The 18,806-nt window shown below is 37.1% G+C and overlaps 1 protein-coding gene across 4 annotated transcripts in view; it reads left to right on the forward strand.

The window, feature by feature from the left end:
- Nucleotides 1-15,859, forward strand: part of QSER1 (glutamine and serine rich 1) — a 46,592-nt gene extending 30,733 nt beyond the window's left edge. For all 4 annotated transcript variants that reach the window (XM_055722505.1, XM_055722506.1, XM_055722507.1 and 1 more), the window contains 7 exons: nt 452-585; nt 5,269-5,480; nt 7,092-7,229; nt 8,510-8,607; nt 12,377-12,529; nt 14,000-14,095; nt 14,696-15,859. In XM_055722505.1, coding sequence (XP_055578480.1) covers nt 452-585; nt 5,269-5,480; nt 7,092-7,229; nt 8,510-8,607; nt 12,377-12,529; nt 14,000-14,095; nt 14,696-14,836 — 972 coding nt within the window. In that variant the 3' untranslated portion in view covers nt 14,837-15,859. The remainder of the gene's footprint in view (nt 1-451; nt 586-5,268; nt 5,481-7,091; nt 7,230-8,509; nt 8,608-12,376; nt 12,530-13,999; nt 14,096-14,695) is intronic.
- The last annotated feature ends 2,947 nt before the right edge of the window (nt 15,860-18,806 follow it).

An 18,806-nucleotide genomic window follows, 5' to 3' on the forward strand; every position in this document is an offset into this window, starting at 1 on the left:
AAATATATTCATGGGCAGATTCTTTGCTTTCCAGCATGGGTTCTTTGGTATCAGTCACACTGCATAAAGGAACAAGTTTCCACAACCAGAATAGTCGGTGGAAGCAGGCTTGTGAACTAACTGCTTTCCACAGTGGGAATGATACAGATAGGATACAACTTCAACAGACAGCCCTTTTCCAGGCAGATAATCCTTTTGGGATAACACATGGTGGGGATTAAATAAAGGGAGAAGATCAAGCCCAAAGCACCTCTTGCCTTATTTTCTTACTTTAAATATTATGTAGAAATCCATTGGAGAATTTCTCTTGAATTATAAATGCTGTAGCATGGCTCATCTTTGTATATAAACAAATCGTTTTTAAACTGGCTTCTTTTTCTTTAATGTTTAAATTTTCAATTGTTAAACTGAATAATTGTACTTAACAAACACTTGTGTATTTTTTTTTCAGTATCTTGGGTATTTTGGGGATGCAAAAACAAAATATAAACGAGTGTACGTGAAGTTCATTGAAAATGCAAACAAAAAGGAATATGTCAGAGTATGTTCAAAAAAACCACGAAGCAAGCCTGTACAGTCAGCAAGGTATTTTATTTCAATTTGTTTTTCATTTTGCCGTATTGTTTTCATGTGAAGATCACACTTATTTGAATAAACAAGACTTACAACTCAGGAGTATGTTAATTTGACTTCAGTTGGAAATAGAGAACTGTGTGTTTTGCTTTAAAAAATGAGAGATAAATTACTGCCATATCAAGACTTCCCTACCCTGAAGCTGTGGATTTCAGTAATCATTCATTTTAGAGGTGTTTGGGCTCCACATGCTATTTCTTCCTGTCACCTTTTGACCTGTTATTCAACATGAGGATAGAAGCCTAAAGGTGTCGTGATCCTAATTTTTTGTGTGGTGGTTTCTCCTGCCCGTGAACTTGCAAGTTACATATGTTTTTCTGGATTGCTTTAATGACCATCCTGACCCAGTATATTAGAAGTGCCATGCTTTCTTCTCAATCATGAAAAGTTAATTTAGAAACTAAAGTTGATTGTTGAAGCCGGTTTTTGTAGGGATGTTTTTCTCCCTTTCGTATGTCCTTGCACACTGAGGGTGTTTTAATATTCTTATTGTACCTTCCCTACCCCTTTCACACTGCCCTAAAATGTCTTATCACTTTGAGTCATCCCATGTAACCTCTATCCATGCCTTAAAATCAGTAATTTCAGTAGTATTGCTTTTAAACCAAGGATAAATAAAACCTGAACAAGTCACTCTGGAGATCCATGTGTCATGGTTTAACCCCAGCCAGCAACTAAGCCCCACACAGCCGCTTGCTTACTCCCCCCCGCAGTGGGCTGGGGGAGAGAATCAGAAGAGTAAAGGTGAGAGAACTCGTGGGTTGAGATAAAGACAGTTTAAGAGGTAAAGAAAAAGCTGCACACACAAGCAAAGCAAAACAAGGAATTCTATCACCACTTCCCAGGGGCAGGCAGGTGCTCAGCCACCCACAGGACAGCAGGGCTGCATCACACGTAGCGGTGACTTGAGAAGAAAAAGTGCTGCACCTCCAAGCATCCCCCCTTCCTCTTTCTTCCCCCAGCTTTATATACTGAGCATGACGTCACATGGTATGGAATATCCCTTTGGCTAGTTGGAGTCAGCTGGCCCAGCTCTGTCCCCTCCCAACTTCTTGCGCACTGCTCAAAAGTCCTTGACTTAGTATAAACACCACTTAGTAACAACTGAAAACATCAGCGTGTTATCATCATTGTTCTCATACTAAATCCAAAACACAGTACTGTACCAGCTGCTAGGAAGAAAATTAACTCTATCCCAGGTGCAACGGGGACAGTATCCATCCCTTATTCTATATTATATGTCATGTCCAGGTACCACGGTACCCGATACAACCCAGTTAACTGCCATCACCTTTCCTGTCTTGATATATACACACAGATATCATTCCCTTAGTCTATGGGCCATGCCTCTAAAATGTTTGCTGAGTTCATTTAGTCTATGACTTTGGGCTCCATCTGTCAAACTAGTCCTTGAGGGCAAGAGCTGGTGTGTGATGTCAGGCCCCTGCACGCTAAAGGCAGCTCTAGTTCCATCACCACTGCATTTGTTAAGATTCTGTCATCCAAACTAATTCTTCATTAACCTGAATAATTTTATGATGTTACTATTGATAGCACATATAGCAACTATTTTAGTGATGACATACAGTATTACGTAGCAATTAACATCATACAATTTTAAGTCATTGGCTGTTCTCACCCAAATCAAATCCCCTTGAGGTACACACTGGAATTCCCCATCCTTCCACATTACCCACCAAGTGCACCCAAGTTACAACAATTTAAAGGTATTTCCATTACAGTCTCCATTCCCAGTCCCCTTTGAACCAGACCATCAGGTTTAACATAGCAATGAACTCTTCTCCTTGCCTCTGCTCTGACTTGGACTTACCACAGACTGCAGTCTCTCAGAGGTGTATCTACTTCAAGTGGAGCCTTATCTGAGAGCCACAATCTTTTGAGGTGCTCCAGCATGACCTCATACACAGCTGCTGATGCTTCAAGCTGTACCTGCTGCAGCATGGGCTGATCCTTGGGCCACAATCCCTCCATAGCCGTACCTGCTGCAGCACAGACATAACCACGGCCATAGATGCTTTGAGATGTACCAGCTCTGCATAGGTTTATCCATGGCCACATATGATTTGGGGCATCCTGCTGCCATGTGGACTCATCCACAGGTCACACAGTCCCTTCGGCTGGACTTCCAACCTGTCCGGTACAGCAGCACAGAAGCAGTAGCGATGCCCTGGCCATCTGCCAGCCCAGGCATGTCACCATTGCTTTATCAAAATGTTCCCAGGCACAGCAGAGTAAGACGATAAGCAGCACAGCAAGCAGTGACAGCAAAAAGCAGCCACAAACGAGCACTAGACTCTTAAGATACAGTAAGGCAAGCACGCCGCGTGGCAAGCACAGAAGCCTGTCAACTAATAGCTAAACAGCAATAGCAGCTATAAACTTGATCTGGCACATTCCAATCAAATCTGTCATTATCTCAAACCCTTTGAGCCCCACGTTGGGTGCCAGAAAGGACTGCTGTCATTTAACCCCAGCTGGTAGCTCAGTCCCACGCAGCCACTTGCTCACTCCCCATTAGCGGGATGGGGGAGAGAATCAGAAGAGTAAAAGTGAGAAAACTTGTGGGTTGAGATAAAGACAGTTTAAAAAGGTAAAGAAAAAGCTGCACACACAAGCAAAGCAAAACAAGGAATTCCATCACCACTTCCCAGGGGCAGGCAGGTGCTCAGCCACCCACAGGACAGCAGGGCTGCATCACACGTAGCGGTGACTTGAGAAGAAAAAGTGCTGCACCTCCAAGCATCCCCCCTTCCTCTTTCTTCCCCCAGCTTTATATACTGAGCATGACGTCACATGGTATGGAATATCCCTTTGGCTAGTTGGAGTCAGCTGGCCCAGCTCTGTCCCCTCCCAACTTCTTGTGCACCTCCAGCCTACTTGCTGGCAGGGTATGAGAAGCTGAAAAGTCCTTGACTTAGTATAAACACTACTTAGCAACAACTGAAAACATCAGTGTGTTATCAACATTGTTCTCATACTGAATCCAAAACACAGCACTGCACCAGCTGCTAGGAAGAAAATTAACTCTATCCCAACTGAAACCAGAACACCATGTAAAGAAAATAGGGCAAACATGGCATGGCTTTGATTATTCTAGTAAATATACTAGTGGTGCTGCAAAATGCTATGGCTGTGTCTCTCACACAGGTACTTTGGCTATGAGATTCCCTCTGTCACTTTCTTCTGATAAGGTTTTCACTGTCATTCACTTGCTAAGGGTTTTGCTGTGGCATTTTGTGTTGACCTTTGATTGTGCTTTTGGAAAAGCTTGCAGGTTCTGTATTGTACAAATTCATCCTTTAATGCTTGGTTTATTTTCTCTTCTCACAACTTTAGGTGATATCTGAAGGTTTTCTTTATGGTTTTTCAATAGTTATAATGCAGATATGTTTTCTCTTTCTATTGTAAGTAAATAGTAATGACAAATTTACAGTGCTTATCATTTAGGAAATGACTGTGGTTTTAAGTCTAGTTTGCTCTCAAAGAAAGCAATGCCATCAGATAATCAATTTTATAAAATAATTAAAATCTACTGAAAACTACGTAGGATTTTGATGCTCTTTTTTTCTTGGGCTACAGATGGCTGTTCCAGAACTGTTCCTCCAGTGCTCTGAAACAATCCCGTCTTTTAACAAAACATGATCATGATTAGGTTGCATCATATGATCTTCTCTCAGTACTATTTTTTGCTTTTATTTGTCTTTACCTGATGTTTTTACTGCATGATGTATTTCCGGAGAGCAGTCAGATTCCACCTCTGCCTTTGTTTCACTAAGCTGGATTAATCAAGGTCTTTCAACTTCATCCTTCTCTAAGGCAGGCTTTCAGTTCCTCCAAGCATTCTGGTATCTGTTGTCTGCATTTTGGTTTCAAATTGTCATCTTTGACAGATGACTAGAATTATTCTCCGTGTTCCAGAAGATATTAACAATATTTCTACAGCACATTTCACTGCTTTCCCATTTGGACAGAAAAATCGTGGCTGACCCTTCCGAAAGTTGTATTACCTGCCGTATTCTCAAAACTGCAGTGCATTATTAGTCAAAAGGTGTATAACTTTGTATTTATGTTATTGTTTCCTGCTTGTTTTCCTGTTTTGAGTGGTGGGAAGATAAAGGAGTTGTCTGGTTTCTTATTCCAGCCCTCAAGATCCTGCATCTCCTGCATTTTTACCTAGATAATACTCTCCCCCATCTTTGTGTGGATACAATATCCCAAATTCACTTTGTCAGTGAATCACATTGATAACTAATATTTGTTCAAGTCTGTCAAGTCTAATTTTTTTCATTAAATAATAAATTTTAATATTAGCTCCAGTATCCTGTAGCTCATAAATTCTACTAACATGGGGTAATTTAAACTTTCTGTGCCTGTTTATCTAGTTATAAAATCATAATATTACTTGATCATAGGTAGCTGAGAATAATTGTTAAACATTAAATCAAAAATATAGTAGTATAGGGCATATGATCTAATTCCTAGTTATATGTGACAATGAAATAAGTATATAATCTATGGGGAATATATTCTGATTAAAGGAGACTATAGCTATTTTATTAAAGCCAAAACTTGTGTGGTAATTATTTTCCTAAAGATTGTCTTCATATATTGCAGGACTATTCATTGCAAACCTAGTAGTAGCAACAACAAAACCCCTGATCCACCAACACCAAAACCAACAGCAACAAAAGTCTCTTCTGTGAAACCCAAAGCTAAACAGCCAAAGGTAAAGGCTGAACCACCACCAAAGAAAAGGAAAAAGTGGAAAGAAGAATTTTCATCTTCCCAGTCTGATTCTTCACCTGAGGCCCAGAGTGATGAGGATGGTGAGCAAGATAGTATTGTTAGCACCAAGGCCCATTTGAATGTAACTGAAAATAGTATTACAAAAATATGTGGCTCCATCTTGCTAATTTTCTTTAGCCTCAAAAAAAAAAAAATTAAACTCTGACAGTGCCATGCAAAATTGATTTCTTAAAACTTTTCACTTGTTTGTGTATGAACAAATGTGTGCAGCTGAAGTTATCTCAAATGTAGTTTTTCAGTTAGATAAATATATTTTTGCTTGCTTTCTAAGATGGATACAATTGTAAGAGGAGGAGCTGATTTGATTTTTTAATACATCTCAAGAGCTGGATTCTTCATTAATCTTCCATTGCAACTCCATGTCATGTCTGAAAAAAACATTCCTGCAGTGCCTGTCTGCAGGCAGATGTGGGCAGAACTCAGATCTTGCTGCTGTTTTTTCAAAACCCAAGGAGAAAAAGTAGTTGACTTCTTGGCTGTTTCATTGCTTGTCTAAATGCCAGCTGCTCAAATGTAGCCTGCTGAGCAGCTTTGCTGTTAAGATGGTCATGATGTCTTGGAACACTGAGATACGATGTTTGTAGTAATTCTCCAGAACAGAAAGGAATTTTTGAAGTACACAATCTTTATAGAGATTACCTGTGATAGCAGATTTACAGTGAATGTTGCAGGTTTTTTTGTTTACTTCCTGTATGTTTAAAGTTAAGCTGAGTAGTACCCATGCTTTGTATTTCTGCATTTCCAAAGCGTGTTTGCCTCCGTCACTAACTATAGGTAAGCTTGAGCTGGTGTACTGGAACAATGCCTCTGCTAAGGGCAACACCTTTAAAATACTATTTTTCAAAAAAACTTATTCAAATAACCATTAATACATACAAGTGTCCATATTTAAAATTTCAGGTAACCTGGTAATGATAGTCATCCACAGAAATGTGGCTATCTGAGAAAGTTTAACAGCCTTGCTAGCTAAGTAACTGCAAAATATTGATACCGTACATGGAACCTATAAAAAGCTCCACAATGCTTACTAGTACTGATGACTACTCCATCTGCACGTTTAAAATTGCTGTCTATGAAAAAATGAAAGCTTCCTCAGATTAAGTACAAATATGCCTACATTGCTTTGCTGGTAAAATTTGGTTTATGTGTGTTTTGTGAGTCGGACAATTAGGTGGAATTGACTTCAATGGTATGCAGGCTTCTAAGTGACATTAGTGCTTTTGAATGTTTTTCTGTTGGATGACTTCAGGTTTTGCAGTTTTAGGAGGTACTTGCATTGCCATGAAACCTGCAGTTAGGGCGCTGTGCTTGACTGAACTCTTACTCATTATCCCTTTTCTCTAGTTTTTCATCTACAGCAATAGAAAAATTTAAATTCCCGAAAACATTATAATCTAAATTCTATACTTACAAGTAATTGTACGTGTTTCTACAAAAAAATTGTACCATTGGTACCAGATTTGGTGTTTGTACCTGTTTTGAGTATTATTTCTGGTTGTATTGAGTTTTACTCTCTTAGGATACCAGTAGGGGTCACTTGTGTTTTAAGAGAGAGACATTTGGTTTTGAGAAACACAAATATTTGCAGGATATCGAAGGAAGAAAATCATTATATTCTGATTAATTTTCAGAGGTTGTACCTCCAGCTCCCCTTGTAACTCGCTTTTTGAACACAAGAGCTATGAAAGAGACTTTTAAGAGCTACATGGAGTTGCTTGTTAGCATTGCCTTGGATCCAGACACAATGCAAGCCTTGGAAAAGAGCAACGGTACAGTATGTTTTTCTTAAGATTTTAAGGTTATTAATCAGTAAAGCAAATGTGTGGGGTTTTTTTCTTAAAAAAAAAAACCACCCGCTGAACTTTTAGCTACAGACCCACATCTGAAGAACACTATGCAAATTACTTAGATGTGCATATATATTTTTTTTGCACTGTCTCTTTGAATAATCAATACTGTTTTGTCTGCTTTGTTACATTAGGCTTGTGCTTGTGAACTGAGCTCTTTGTTCCCGCTTTTACCGTCTTTTAAAATCTTAGCAGACATTTATTTCAAATTACAGTGTTTCAGGTGTGTGTTTATTTTCTTAGGAAAAAATACTCATAACTATAAGTAGTTCTGATTCTTGCTACTATTAAAAATTCTGCTTTTCAAACCTGGAAACCTTAAAATTATGATCAGACAGTTGTATTGCACTTTGAGGAGAAAATGATCGGACTTCTGTAACAAAGTACGCTCCGGGAAACAAGTCACAACTGTCCTATTTCTCAAAATGTAGTAAAACACTCATGTATAAAGATACATGTCCCAAAAGAGCAATCATTTCACATGTTACTTAGTTGCAGGGTATTGCTTTGTACTGTATTCTGTTTGCCTGTATTAAAACTTCTGTTTTCTAGACTCTCCTGTCCTGGTTTGCTCTGGTTGTGCATCAAAGCACACTTACCTCAAGGTTTCATATCTATGCATTATGTCAGTAGTCCCACTAAAAGCAAAGAAATTGACTTCATAAATAAAAGACTCCATATTGTGCTGTAAATTTTCATTTATGGCCTCATGCCCATGTTCAAATGTATATTGTGCAATTTGCAGTGGTTTATTAGTAAGAACTTCCCTCAATTTCTTTTGTTATAAATGCGAGCAGGGTCATCTCTTGTAATATGGAATAGTGAATGTCAAAAACAGTACTTGTCTTCATAAAACTGTCAGTTGTATTGCACAGAAGAGGATTATCTTGGCAATGGTTTGAAATAGTCTCTTAAGATTTATGCTCTATATTGCTTTATCTTAATTTTTTCCTTTCAACAAAGAAAAGTCAGAGAAGGAGCAGGATTGCAGTCAGCAATTAAACTGCATAATGCCTAGACCAGTTTAGCAGGCTGATTGAAAAAAAGAGATTTTTCTCTCACATTTGACAGTTTGTGTGCAAATTGTAATGGTTTTTACTTCCACATTATATTTTAATGGGTCAAAGTATAGATTGAATATGAATCTCATTACTGTGTGTCTCAATAATCAGCTGCTATGTTTTTTTATGCGTGTCTTTTAGATGAGCTACTTTTGCCTCACATGAGAAAAATTGATGGTATGCTGAATGACAACAGGAAAAGGCTGCTTTCCAAATTACGCTTGGATCATACTTTCAAGGTATTCTCTTTTAAATTCTAGAATTTTTAAAGTAATGTTATAAGTAAGTCATTGAATGCGTACCATGCAGGCACAACTTAAAACCCAGAAGGCTTATTTGTAACAGAAATGAATATGGATTTGAAAGAGATGCTTAAATTCTGTGCTTGTGTGTGGCATTTGGAGACTATTTTGTGATGGAGGAGTTTATACTGCAACGGTAAAGTTTTACTTTTACTCCCCTTGGTTCATTCTCAAGCGTTGTTTCTTTTAAGCTTCTCAAGCTTGCCAAAAGAAAATCTATTTCCTTTACTTCTAGAGCTTTTGGTTAAGTGATCGTATTGCCTAAAAATCTTAATAATATTTTACATGAAATAGCTATGTGGTAGAGATATCTGAACTTCTTTGAACTAGAGAACATGATCAAAGTAGTATAAAACCAGGACAGAGGGGCTCGAGAATAACTCATTTGTGCGCTCTTTCATTATCTTCAGTGTGGAAGGTTGGGAAAAGTGCGGATAACAAGCCCATAGTACAGCACCTTTGATGTGGTAATAACAAACTGGTCTGGATGTGGACAGGGAAGAGAGCAGCTGTACCATTTCAGTAGAGAGAAGGTGGGTGGTTCCTACCATTCCCACCCACCCTGCAAGCAACAGTGCAGATTTCGAAAGTGCAGTAAAGTGAATTAAGGTTATTTTCACTCACGTCTGAGAAGTAGTTGTCAGTGTCTATAATCAGACTGATTAGTTCTTGTAACAGTTTTAAGACCAACAACAGTAAAGCAGACCTTTATAAACACCATCGGACCAAACTTGCTCTTTCTCCTGTTCCCTTATGTCCACAGTACAAAGACACTTGGAGAATTAGTTGTCTCTCTGTATCGCTGTGTGCTTATTTTGGAGAGCTAGATAAAGAGGGAGATAATAGCAGACTTGACAGTTTTGTTTTCTTACCATGAAATCCTTAAAAGATTTTTTTTTTTTCCACAACCCATTCCTGGTAAGTCTTGTGGGACACTAATTGACCTTGTTTCAGGGGTGAGAACATCATCAACCAGTGAAACAGCTTGAATTCCCATGATTCTTCAACTTTTTTACTGTTAGTTATGCTGTTTCCCTAACAGCTGTACAATTTGTACCTGCCTGAACAGAATTTCTTGTGGCTTCCTTCTTACAGTAGGAATCATAGTATCGTTTAGGTTGGAAAAGACCTTGAAGATCATTGAGTCCAACTGTTAATCCAGCACTGCCAAGTCTACCACTAATCCACATCCCTGAGCACCGCATCTACACATTTTTTAAACACCTCCAGCGATGGTGATTCCACCACCTCCCTGGGCAGCCTGTTCCAATGCTTAACCACCCTTTCAGTGAAGAGATTTTTCCTAAGAAGGCATGGGGAGGGCTGTGTGGGGAGGGCTGTGTATTTTCAAACCATATACAGAGCCTCAGAGAAGTAGCATGTATTAACCCTCCATTTTTGGTGGTAAGAGTTTTATGTTAATAGTTATTTCTGTAACTGCTTCTTTTAGACCTGCCTATGCAGAGAAGGTAGGCCACATTAAGGTAGGATTCAGATTTGTAGAATTCTGGTTAAGTTCACAGTACACACAAAGTGAGAGGTAGCTTATTTGTAGTTATTTGTAATTACAGCTGCTTAGTCAGTTGGCATTTGTAACTAATAGCTCTGCTGTGTGTTCACTTAGAAGCAGATTATGTATCGTATCTCTAAAGTTAGCTTAAGCCTGTATTTCATCGTGTGATCTGCAAGAAATTAATGAAGTTACAGATGTAAGGAAGGGATCTGTGATGTAAATGGCGAGACAAAAAAATCTTTTATGTTTGCATTCTGGTATGATGGTACCAACTTGTGCTGTCCTTGTGTCAATATTTTGGATAAAAGAGAAACATACATTTGTCACCATAAATGTTTGTGTTGGTTAGGAAAATATGTTTGAAACTCTTTAAGATTCAGGTTAATCTGATGATTAATACAGGAGACTCTGCTTCTGTTCCTGCTTTAATCAAATGACTAGTTCAGATATTAGAGCTGAATGAGGCACTGAAGAAAGCAGTAAGTGAAAAATACAGTTATCATTCACAAGTATCATTCAGTTTGAATATTTTTATTATTCTGAATTGATAAGCATTGGATGCATTTAACATTTATTTTATCCACTGGATACAGTTAATACAGGATATTTTAGCACTGTATTACAAACCAAATTGGACACTGAAGTTAGCAGTCAGTGTTTGATAGTTTTGCCTTTAATATTCTTTATAGTTCTAACAGTTTATCATGTCCTTTGGATTATAGTTTTTTATACACAAAATTAGAAAATATTACTGTTGCTTTAATGGAAGCTTGGTAAATGAAACAGCTGAATTGTGTAAATTTAATTTGGAAATAATTATCACCATTTATGTCTTGTTCTTTCAAAGATGTGGAAATCACTAGTATTTTCTTATTCATGCCAATTCCAATTTGTCTGTTTTAGGTCAGTGGTCCGGCCATGTAGACTGTGCTGGTTAATAGGAATTCTCCAGAGGAAGGCAGAACTGGCCAAAGCCCCTTGACACTCAAAAGTCAGCCTTGAGGAAGGCTATTACAGTGGATAGAAAACCTAAATAATTTAAACCTGTTGAATTGGTTGTTCCACTTTGAAAGCATTGCAATGAATATTGTATATGGACAGGTTAGCTAGTTGAGGTTACTGTTACCACTATGTGACTGTCTCTGTGCAGTAGATTTTATAGCTTTTTACTGAGAGGGTTTTTTTATAAAGCAAAATGTGGCTGAAGTGCTAAGAAATTATAGGCAAGATAAAGATAAAGAAAAAAAAAGATAAGCACATAAAGTGCTAAGAAATTATAGACAAAAGAGGTTGTTGAATTCTAGTACTGTATGTTAAAAGAAAATACAAAAACTTAGTCAACTTTACAATTTAGCCCAATAGTCCAAATTAGGTCCTTGAGCTGCAGTATTGATACGTTTATCTGTATGCCTGATTTTCTTCCCTCATACTGGAGTATAATACAAAGTTTTAGATGTTCATTTATCTTGAAATATTTTTTTCAGGACCAGATTATATAGTGTAACAGAACTATTTTAAAGCAGCTACTAACATAGTACTGTATTTGTACAACAAAACTGTATTAAAATTTACTCATGCAAATAATGTAGAACTCAAGCTGGTAGAAATGCAGTTCGCTCTCTCGAGTTAATATGTCTTTGAAACTTGTGCTTTTTTTGAACTAGCCATCTACTTCACTGTGCATGAGGTTTTCTACCTTACAGATATGACAAGATGTGATTAATATGCACTTTGCAAAAGCTGGGATAAAACCTGTGAAGGTATTTAGGCACCCGATCCCTGCTATAATTGGCAGACTTCCCATGCGTGACTAGGCATGAAGTACTTAGGCATCTCCAAGTAAACTTGGCCTTAGAGATTCTTGGGTAGAAATAGAACAGAAAGAATTTTGAAAGGTAAAAATTGCTTAGTGGAGCCCTTGTTTTGCTCCTTCTAATGAAACAATCACAGATGATAATCTGAGAAACAATAAAAGTTTCTGCTCATCTTGAAAAATCATAGTAGTCACAAACTGTGTATGGTTGCTTGATCAGGTTAACCTGCTGTTATCAGGTCTTTGTGGAAGAATAAAGTATCTTATAATAGGCTGCACTCTTAACTTTTCAAAGGAAAACTGCCAATTTATCAGCAGTCTGGGTGACTGGCTATTCTTGATTTTTTCATAATCCTTTTTCTTTGTATGCTCTGTTCAAGAACGCTTTGGAAAACTTTCCTGAACTGACAGTGATCACTCGGGATTCTAAGACAAAAAGTGGAGGAACGTCTGTGTCTAAGATCAAAATGAATGGTAAAGCTTACAACAAGAAAACACTGAGGGCTTCTAAATCAACCACTAAATTAGCACAGGTGAGTGTTCAGAGAATTTATTGCTGCCACCATCTGACTTCTGATACGATAATCACATTTATATGAAATACTGTTTCATGTATTGGGTTTCTTGGTAGATTTATCAAAATATAAAATCTTTGTTGAGTGATGTCCTCCTTCTGTTACAAGGGAATGTTAAAAAACAGTATTTGAAGCAGTACATTAAATCATTGTTTAAACTCATCTGTGAAATAGTTATATTCCAGTAGGGAGACTTAAATTTTGTCTTTTGTAAATAATTATGAAAGTAATTAATTTTCATAAATAATAAATAATTTCATAATTATTCCCCTATTTAAATTCTGTGTTTAGACCCAAATGCACTTATCGTGTATGTTTATATAGGAAGTCTTCTGCAGCAACTACTCACGATTGCAGGAGGATGGAAGTAGTGGTACACTGCTTCTCTTACGCAGGCAGTGGTCGGTAGGTGTAGTCGGGTGGGAAGGGAGAGGCGAGCTGTGCAGTTGCTGTGCTGCTCACCCATTGTAGCCTGCCAAACAGAAGAGCCCTGCTAGAGCCGGTGCTGCTTCTGGACCTGCCAGAGCAAGGGCTGAACTTCAGACCCGGTTTCTGCCTAGCAGTCAGCCTCCTGGACTGTTGCTGAAGCAGCAACATTTTGCCTTCAGTGTTGCAGTTGTGGTAAAATCACTGTGTAGTTCATAATGATAACAGTTTCTTAAACTTGCTGCAAAATCTCTAAAGTGATACAATGGCTTCTAGATCAAAAATGCAAAATTAGTGTTAATACTGTAAAACCAGAAATAATACTTTAAAAAAAATCAGTTCTATGTTGCTCTTTTCCTTATTTCCATCAGCAGAATGAATCTGTGTATCTTACATTTTAAAAAAAAGTTTAAAAAAGTAACATGGTAAAGCTTGAGCTGTACACATTGCTTATTTCCATAGTATTCAAAGGGAACACTATAACTAGATTTTGCTAGGTCCTGGCTCACATAGGCTTACCTCCTAGCAGTAAATAGTGGCTAGACAAACGACCTGTAAATATAGCCCACACTCATATTTCTTGGCAGAGTAACGTAAGTGTTAGATAAGTATAGATCAGCTTTTCTGAAGCACAAAGGATATGCTTTTTTTGCAATGATACCCATCAATGTGGTAGAAAAATAGTTAAGCTTTGGTAATTCTTGCAGTAGTTCTGGAGAAGGAGTTGTCTTGCTGTTTCAGACTTGTAGTGCGTTCAGGAGGATCGAAAGCATTCTCAGGCCTAGTTTTGATAAAATAACATTGTATGGAAAGTGGAGATAGGAGGTAATTTTGATGTAATGTAAATTATACTGTACCAAAATATATCAAAGCAATTATTTGACTGAAGTATTCCATTTCTGAATTGTTGAGGAAAAAAGTCATTTATAGAAGAAAATGTCCATCCTATCTCTGTCTTGGAAAATAACATGAATTTTCCTAAAATAACTGTTCTTTTTGCAGGAGTTTACGGTAGATCCAGAAAAAATACAGTTGTATTCTTTGTACCACTCACTCCATCATTACAAATATCATATATATCTAACGTGTAAAGAGGAGGTAAGTATTGTTCTTTTTGAGATACTTTTACATTCATTGAGACAATTTATTGAAGGAATTGAGTTCAGCGAGAGGGGCTGTGCTTTTCTTGGTAAATGAGTATGGATTGTGGCCTCCTATTTTAATTAATTCTTTATGGCAAAGAAAAGGATAAGCTGAGCACGTGTGTTGCTCCTAATGGGCACTACTGCCCAGAACAATCAAATACGAGGCGTACAAGGTTTGTGTGAAATCAGCTTGCCTCAGGATAGGTAAGCATTCTTCACTGTTAGCCAAAATAAATGAAACAAATTTTATCAGTGTGTGTAACTCCTCAGATCTAGAGGCTACTGTTTGTCTTAGAATGCCCACTCCTTTATTTTTTCTGCAAATCCTTGGTGGATATATTCCAGGTAGCAGAAATACAAGAGTTGAGCTGAGTTGTTAGGAAGTGTATTTTTTATAGTATTTTTCCTTGGTTTTAAATTTTAAACCTTTTCTTCCAAAGAGCGTTTGTATTTAACTGCAGAATATGATAAAAATGAAAATTCTGGAATGTTGGCAGCCTAGAATGTGTATGTATCTCTCTGTCTTTTCCCCTCCTTCTCTTTTTTTAAATAGATTTCTTCTGTTCAGAAGAAGAGTGCAGATCTAGGACAGGAAGACATTGTGCAGCTGTGCATGAAAAATATAAAATGGGTGGAAGATCTTTTTGAAAAGTTTGGTGAACTTTTGAATCGTGTCCAGCAGAAATGCTCATAACAGAAATGCATCCCAAATCTCACATTTTTCTACAGCACTAACCTGGTGGAACAGAAAGCTCAGAGAAAGGCTCTGATTTCTTTTACAATGCCAGACTGCGTTCTTGTTTGTAGCCATTTTTATTTCTCTTTACGGAACTTTATGCCTTGGTTCTTGCTAAGGAAAAGTGATGCTGCCAGGGAAATCAGTCCTTTGGAGATATGGAACTAAACATAAACCTAACCACATTTTTAACCTGAAGAATTATTTTCTATTTTGTAAACTATTGGATAACTTAGTTTTATTTTCAGAAATATTCTTGACAAGTGATAAAGCATGCACTACATATACTTTTTTCTTTATTGCTAAAAAGATAACAACACTTAAAATACTACAATTTTTTCCATCTCTGACTGAGCAACAGAAAAGTCAGCGTTGGGGTGAACTAATTTTTCATGTCTGGCCACCAAATTTAGAGTTTTGTACATTTTGTGAACAGAGCCGGAGTGACATCACTTTCTGCATAATATTGCCATCATAAAATCCAGAAATGTCATTATGCTTTATGGACTCCTTTTACTATTGTCATGTTCAGGAGACTGAACATGGAGTTGGTGCAATCCTATGACTGCTTTTTGTGTCAAATTATATTGTAATGAAAGACAATGACCTTAACTATTTTCCCTGTTTTGAAGAAAAAAAAATATTTTCCTTTATACTGTGTTTTTTTTCTTTTGGAAAAAAAAATTTCAATTGTACATTTTATCTCACTAATAGTTGTATTTTTCACAGAGAAAATATTGTGGTTAAAATTGCTACATGTATCTTTGTAATACACTTTCCATTGTTTTCAGTAAATCCTATTCATTTATATGTTGATTTCATATTGTAAGCTATATATCTCAAGGTAACCCTTTTGTTTATACAGGTTTGCTTCAGTGTTAACCAGAATAATGCATACTAGACTAGTTTTGCTTTAAGTGTAGTTGTGTTAGACACTGCAATTATTTTCTGATACGTGAAAATAAATTTCTTACTAAACTAGCACTTGATTAACTGAGAGTTTAAATGAAGAGCTACTACACTTTATCTTCCGTCAACAAAGATTGATGATTGAATAGACTATATGCAGTGTTAAACACAGCTTACATAATTGTTTGTAGAATTGGCAGTTGCAGAGCTGTTCTCTTTTTGGTGCCTTTTAAGTCTTCAGACATCTTTGTAGCTTTTTTTTCCCCTCCAGTTTGTTAACAGTAGTGCCACTAGTCACACTCAGACAATGAATGTAATGGGCTCTCATCAGGAGAACATTTTCTTTAAATTTGCCAACAGAATGCCTTACTGAGTCATTCAGAATGGATACGTATACTATTGGCGTCCTGAAAAAATAGTCATGTTGGTCTTTTTTCAGATCATGTAGAAAAAAAATTCATTCCTCTATCCTTTCACTGCCACTTAGTGCCTTAATTTCAGCCAAGAACGCAGGGTTCACTATTCATTGGCCAAATGAAATAATGTTCATTGCCATGTGACCTTTTTTCCCCTTATCTGTTTTGATCCTATTTAGTTGTGAAATATTCATTAGACCTTAGGACTATGAAGAGTTTAATGAATAGATGTGAAAACGGAATGATTTGATCTTAAGTAATCAAATAGAGGTTTGAATATTAAAGGATGTACAGAATTTTAGCTGATTAGTTTTAGAACCTTATAGGATGTTTACCATATTTCCAAAGCTTGTCATCTTTTAAAAGCAATAATTCTCCTTTACAATTTGTATGCAGGCAACAGTGAACAGAAATGGGTATGTGCCCCTGCCTTGTTTAAAGCCTCCGAGTAGTGGTTTTGCTTTAAAAAGGGAGGTCACTACCATGTTAATAGACTCATTATGCTACTGCCATGTCTACTATAATCAAGGAGGGTGAGATGGGTTTGGGTTTAGGAAGAAGGTGCAGATTGTTGGAGCAATCGTGAAGCTAATTCGTTTTCATGGCGGAAAGAGGGGTAGCCACAGTTGCTGTTGTTTCAGTCGTATTGTGTTGAATCTGGTAGGAGCTAGAGTTTGTATGGTGAAACCAAACAGCAGAGTTACCAACATCGGTAGCAATTGGCTAAAATTATTTTAATGTAAATATGCACACTGGAGATATAGTAGAAATGTGCCTGGTAAACTCTTTAATCAGTAGTGGGGATTCCCAGATTTACTTAGTGTATTCCCTTGGTGGGTGGTTGGCAGTGTGTGTAGATTCATGAGAGGTATTTACTTGCCCAGGCAGAGTTCTGTTGTCACATTACAATGATATGCACAGCAGTTTGAGAATTCCTCATCTGTAGTTTTAAAATGGTTAGGATGCAGACTGAGAGAACGATCAGGTTGGCTCCTTGATGGTATAGTAAAGAACTCGTCAGACTTGGTGTCTCACACATCCCTTCCTAATATGACTATAAAGCAACTAATTGACAGAGGTGTCTGTGCTTTCTAAACTATTTCTGTACTGCTACTGAACACTTACTCTGGATTTCTGAATCTAGAAGTAGCTTTAGGAAGCTACTTGTTTTAATCCAAGTCCTTAGAAGCTGAAAATAGAAGTGAGAGGCTTTTGGAGTAGCTTGTCCCTGTTTAAAAAGAAGGTAATTCTAGCAGGAACTACTTTAAAAAAAGAACAACAAACGAAACAGAAAACCAGCCAGGATGCTCTGCACTGCCATAGAAGGTGGCCTGGCTTATTTTTGGCTGTTTTATTCCCAAGGCCAGTTGAACAAGCACTGTGCCTGTAGAAGACAGGGAAAACCTGTCTTGAATAAAATTAACTACCCATAGCTATTAAAGATTAATATAATGGAGCTTCTGTCTTTTGTCTTGGGCTGCAAAAATGGTGGCTGGATTATTAATTTACTGAATAAGTAAAAACATGGAACTCTCAAGTGTGTTGAAGGATCATAAATCAAAATAAAGCTTTGTTACTGGGATTGAAGAGGTTTTTTATACTGAAGCAAACTTAGAAAAAAATCAATGTACAAATTACTTTTTTGCACAAATACTTTGCTTTATTTTGTTGCATTTTAGGTAATTAATTCTGCACCCACACCTCGATTCCCCCCTCCCCCTTCCCTTGAAGTGACAGTGAGGTTTTCATCTCTTAACATCCGACAGTGGAAACTGAGCACTCATTTGACTGCAAGAGAAGATGCACTAGGAAGAAACAAACCTCGCCTTAGGCTATGAATTAGCAAAACAAAAATTAAACTAATTGCATGATGAATTATTTGGGGTTTAATTCCACTGGTTTTTTCCTTTAGTGTGACATCCCTATTTACATTGGGTTTGGTTTTACGGAAATAGAGTATTTCTCTTAAAGGCAGGTTTTCTTTGAGAAGCTACTTCCAAAGTTTTGCTAGCAAAAAATCAGAGATCAAATTGGACTGAGAAACTGTTTCTGAAAATGGCTAAGGACTTTAGGGTCTTTGAAGTTCTATGGCATGTATTGTATTCATATATTGTCGAAATGTAATACTACTTTTTAAAAAGTCAGATCTTACAGGCTGTCTTCCAAGTAAATGATTTCCATAGGGAAATATATTTTAAATATTATTTAAATATTTACTACTATTTAAAACAATTTTAAAACAGAAAAGCTAATACTATGGTCACAAAATGTCAGTGTGTCATCAACCATTTCTTATTTCATTGCCAACACTTGACATTTGGTTTCTCTTACCCTACTGCATACCTGTGCATTACCAATGCACGTTCTGCCATATCTTATTGTTTAAGCTAATAGTAACATGTCATTGGTAACAAATGCATGTTTTCCTGCATATCTTCTCTACATAATGGCGAAAATGAAGCTAGGGCTAATTAAGAGACACTTTATGCGTTCTTAGTCCAGATTTTCAGGTGGTCCGTAATACAGTGTATGGAAATGTGAAAAAGGACAGTTTTGTACCATTCATGATGTTATTAACTAAACCCATTAAAGTGAAAACACTT

The sequence above is a fragment of the Falco cherrug genome, chromosome 10 (assembly GCF_023634085.1).
Source record: "Falco cherrug isolate bFalChe1 chromosome 10, bFalChe1.pri, whole genome shotgun sequence".
Classification (NCBI taxonomy): Eukaryota; Metazoa; Chordata; class Aves; order Falconiformes; family Falconidae; genus Falco; species Falco cherrug.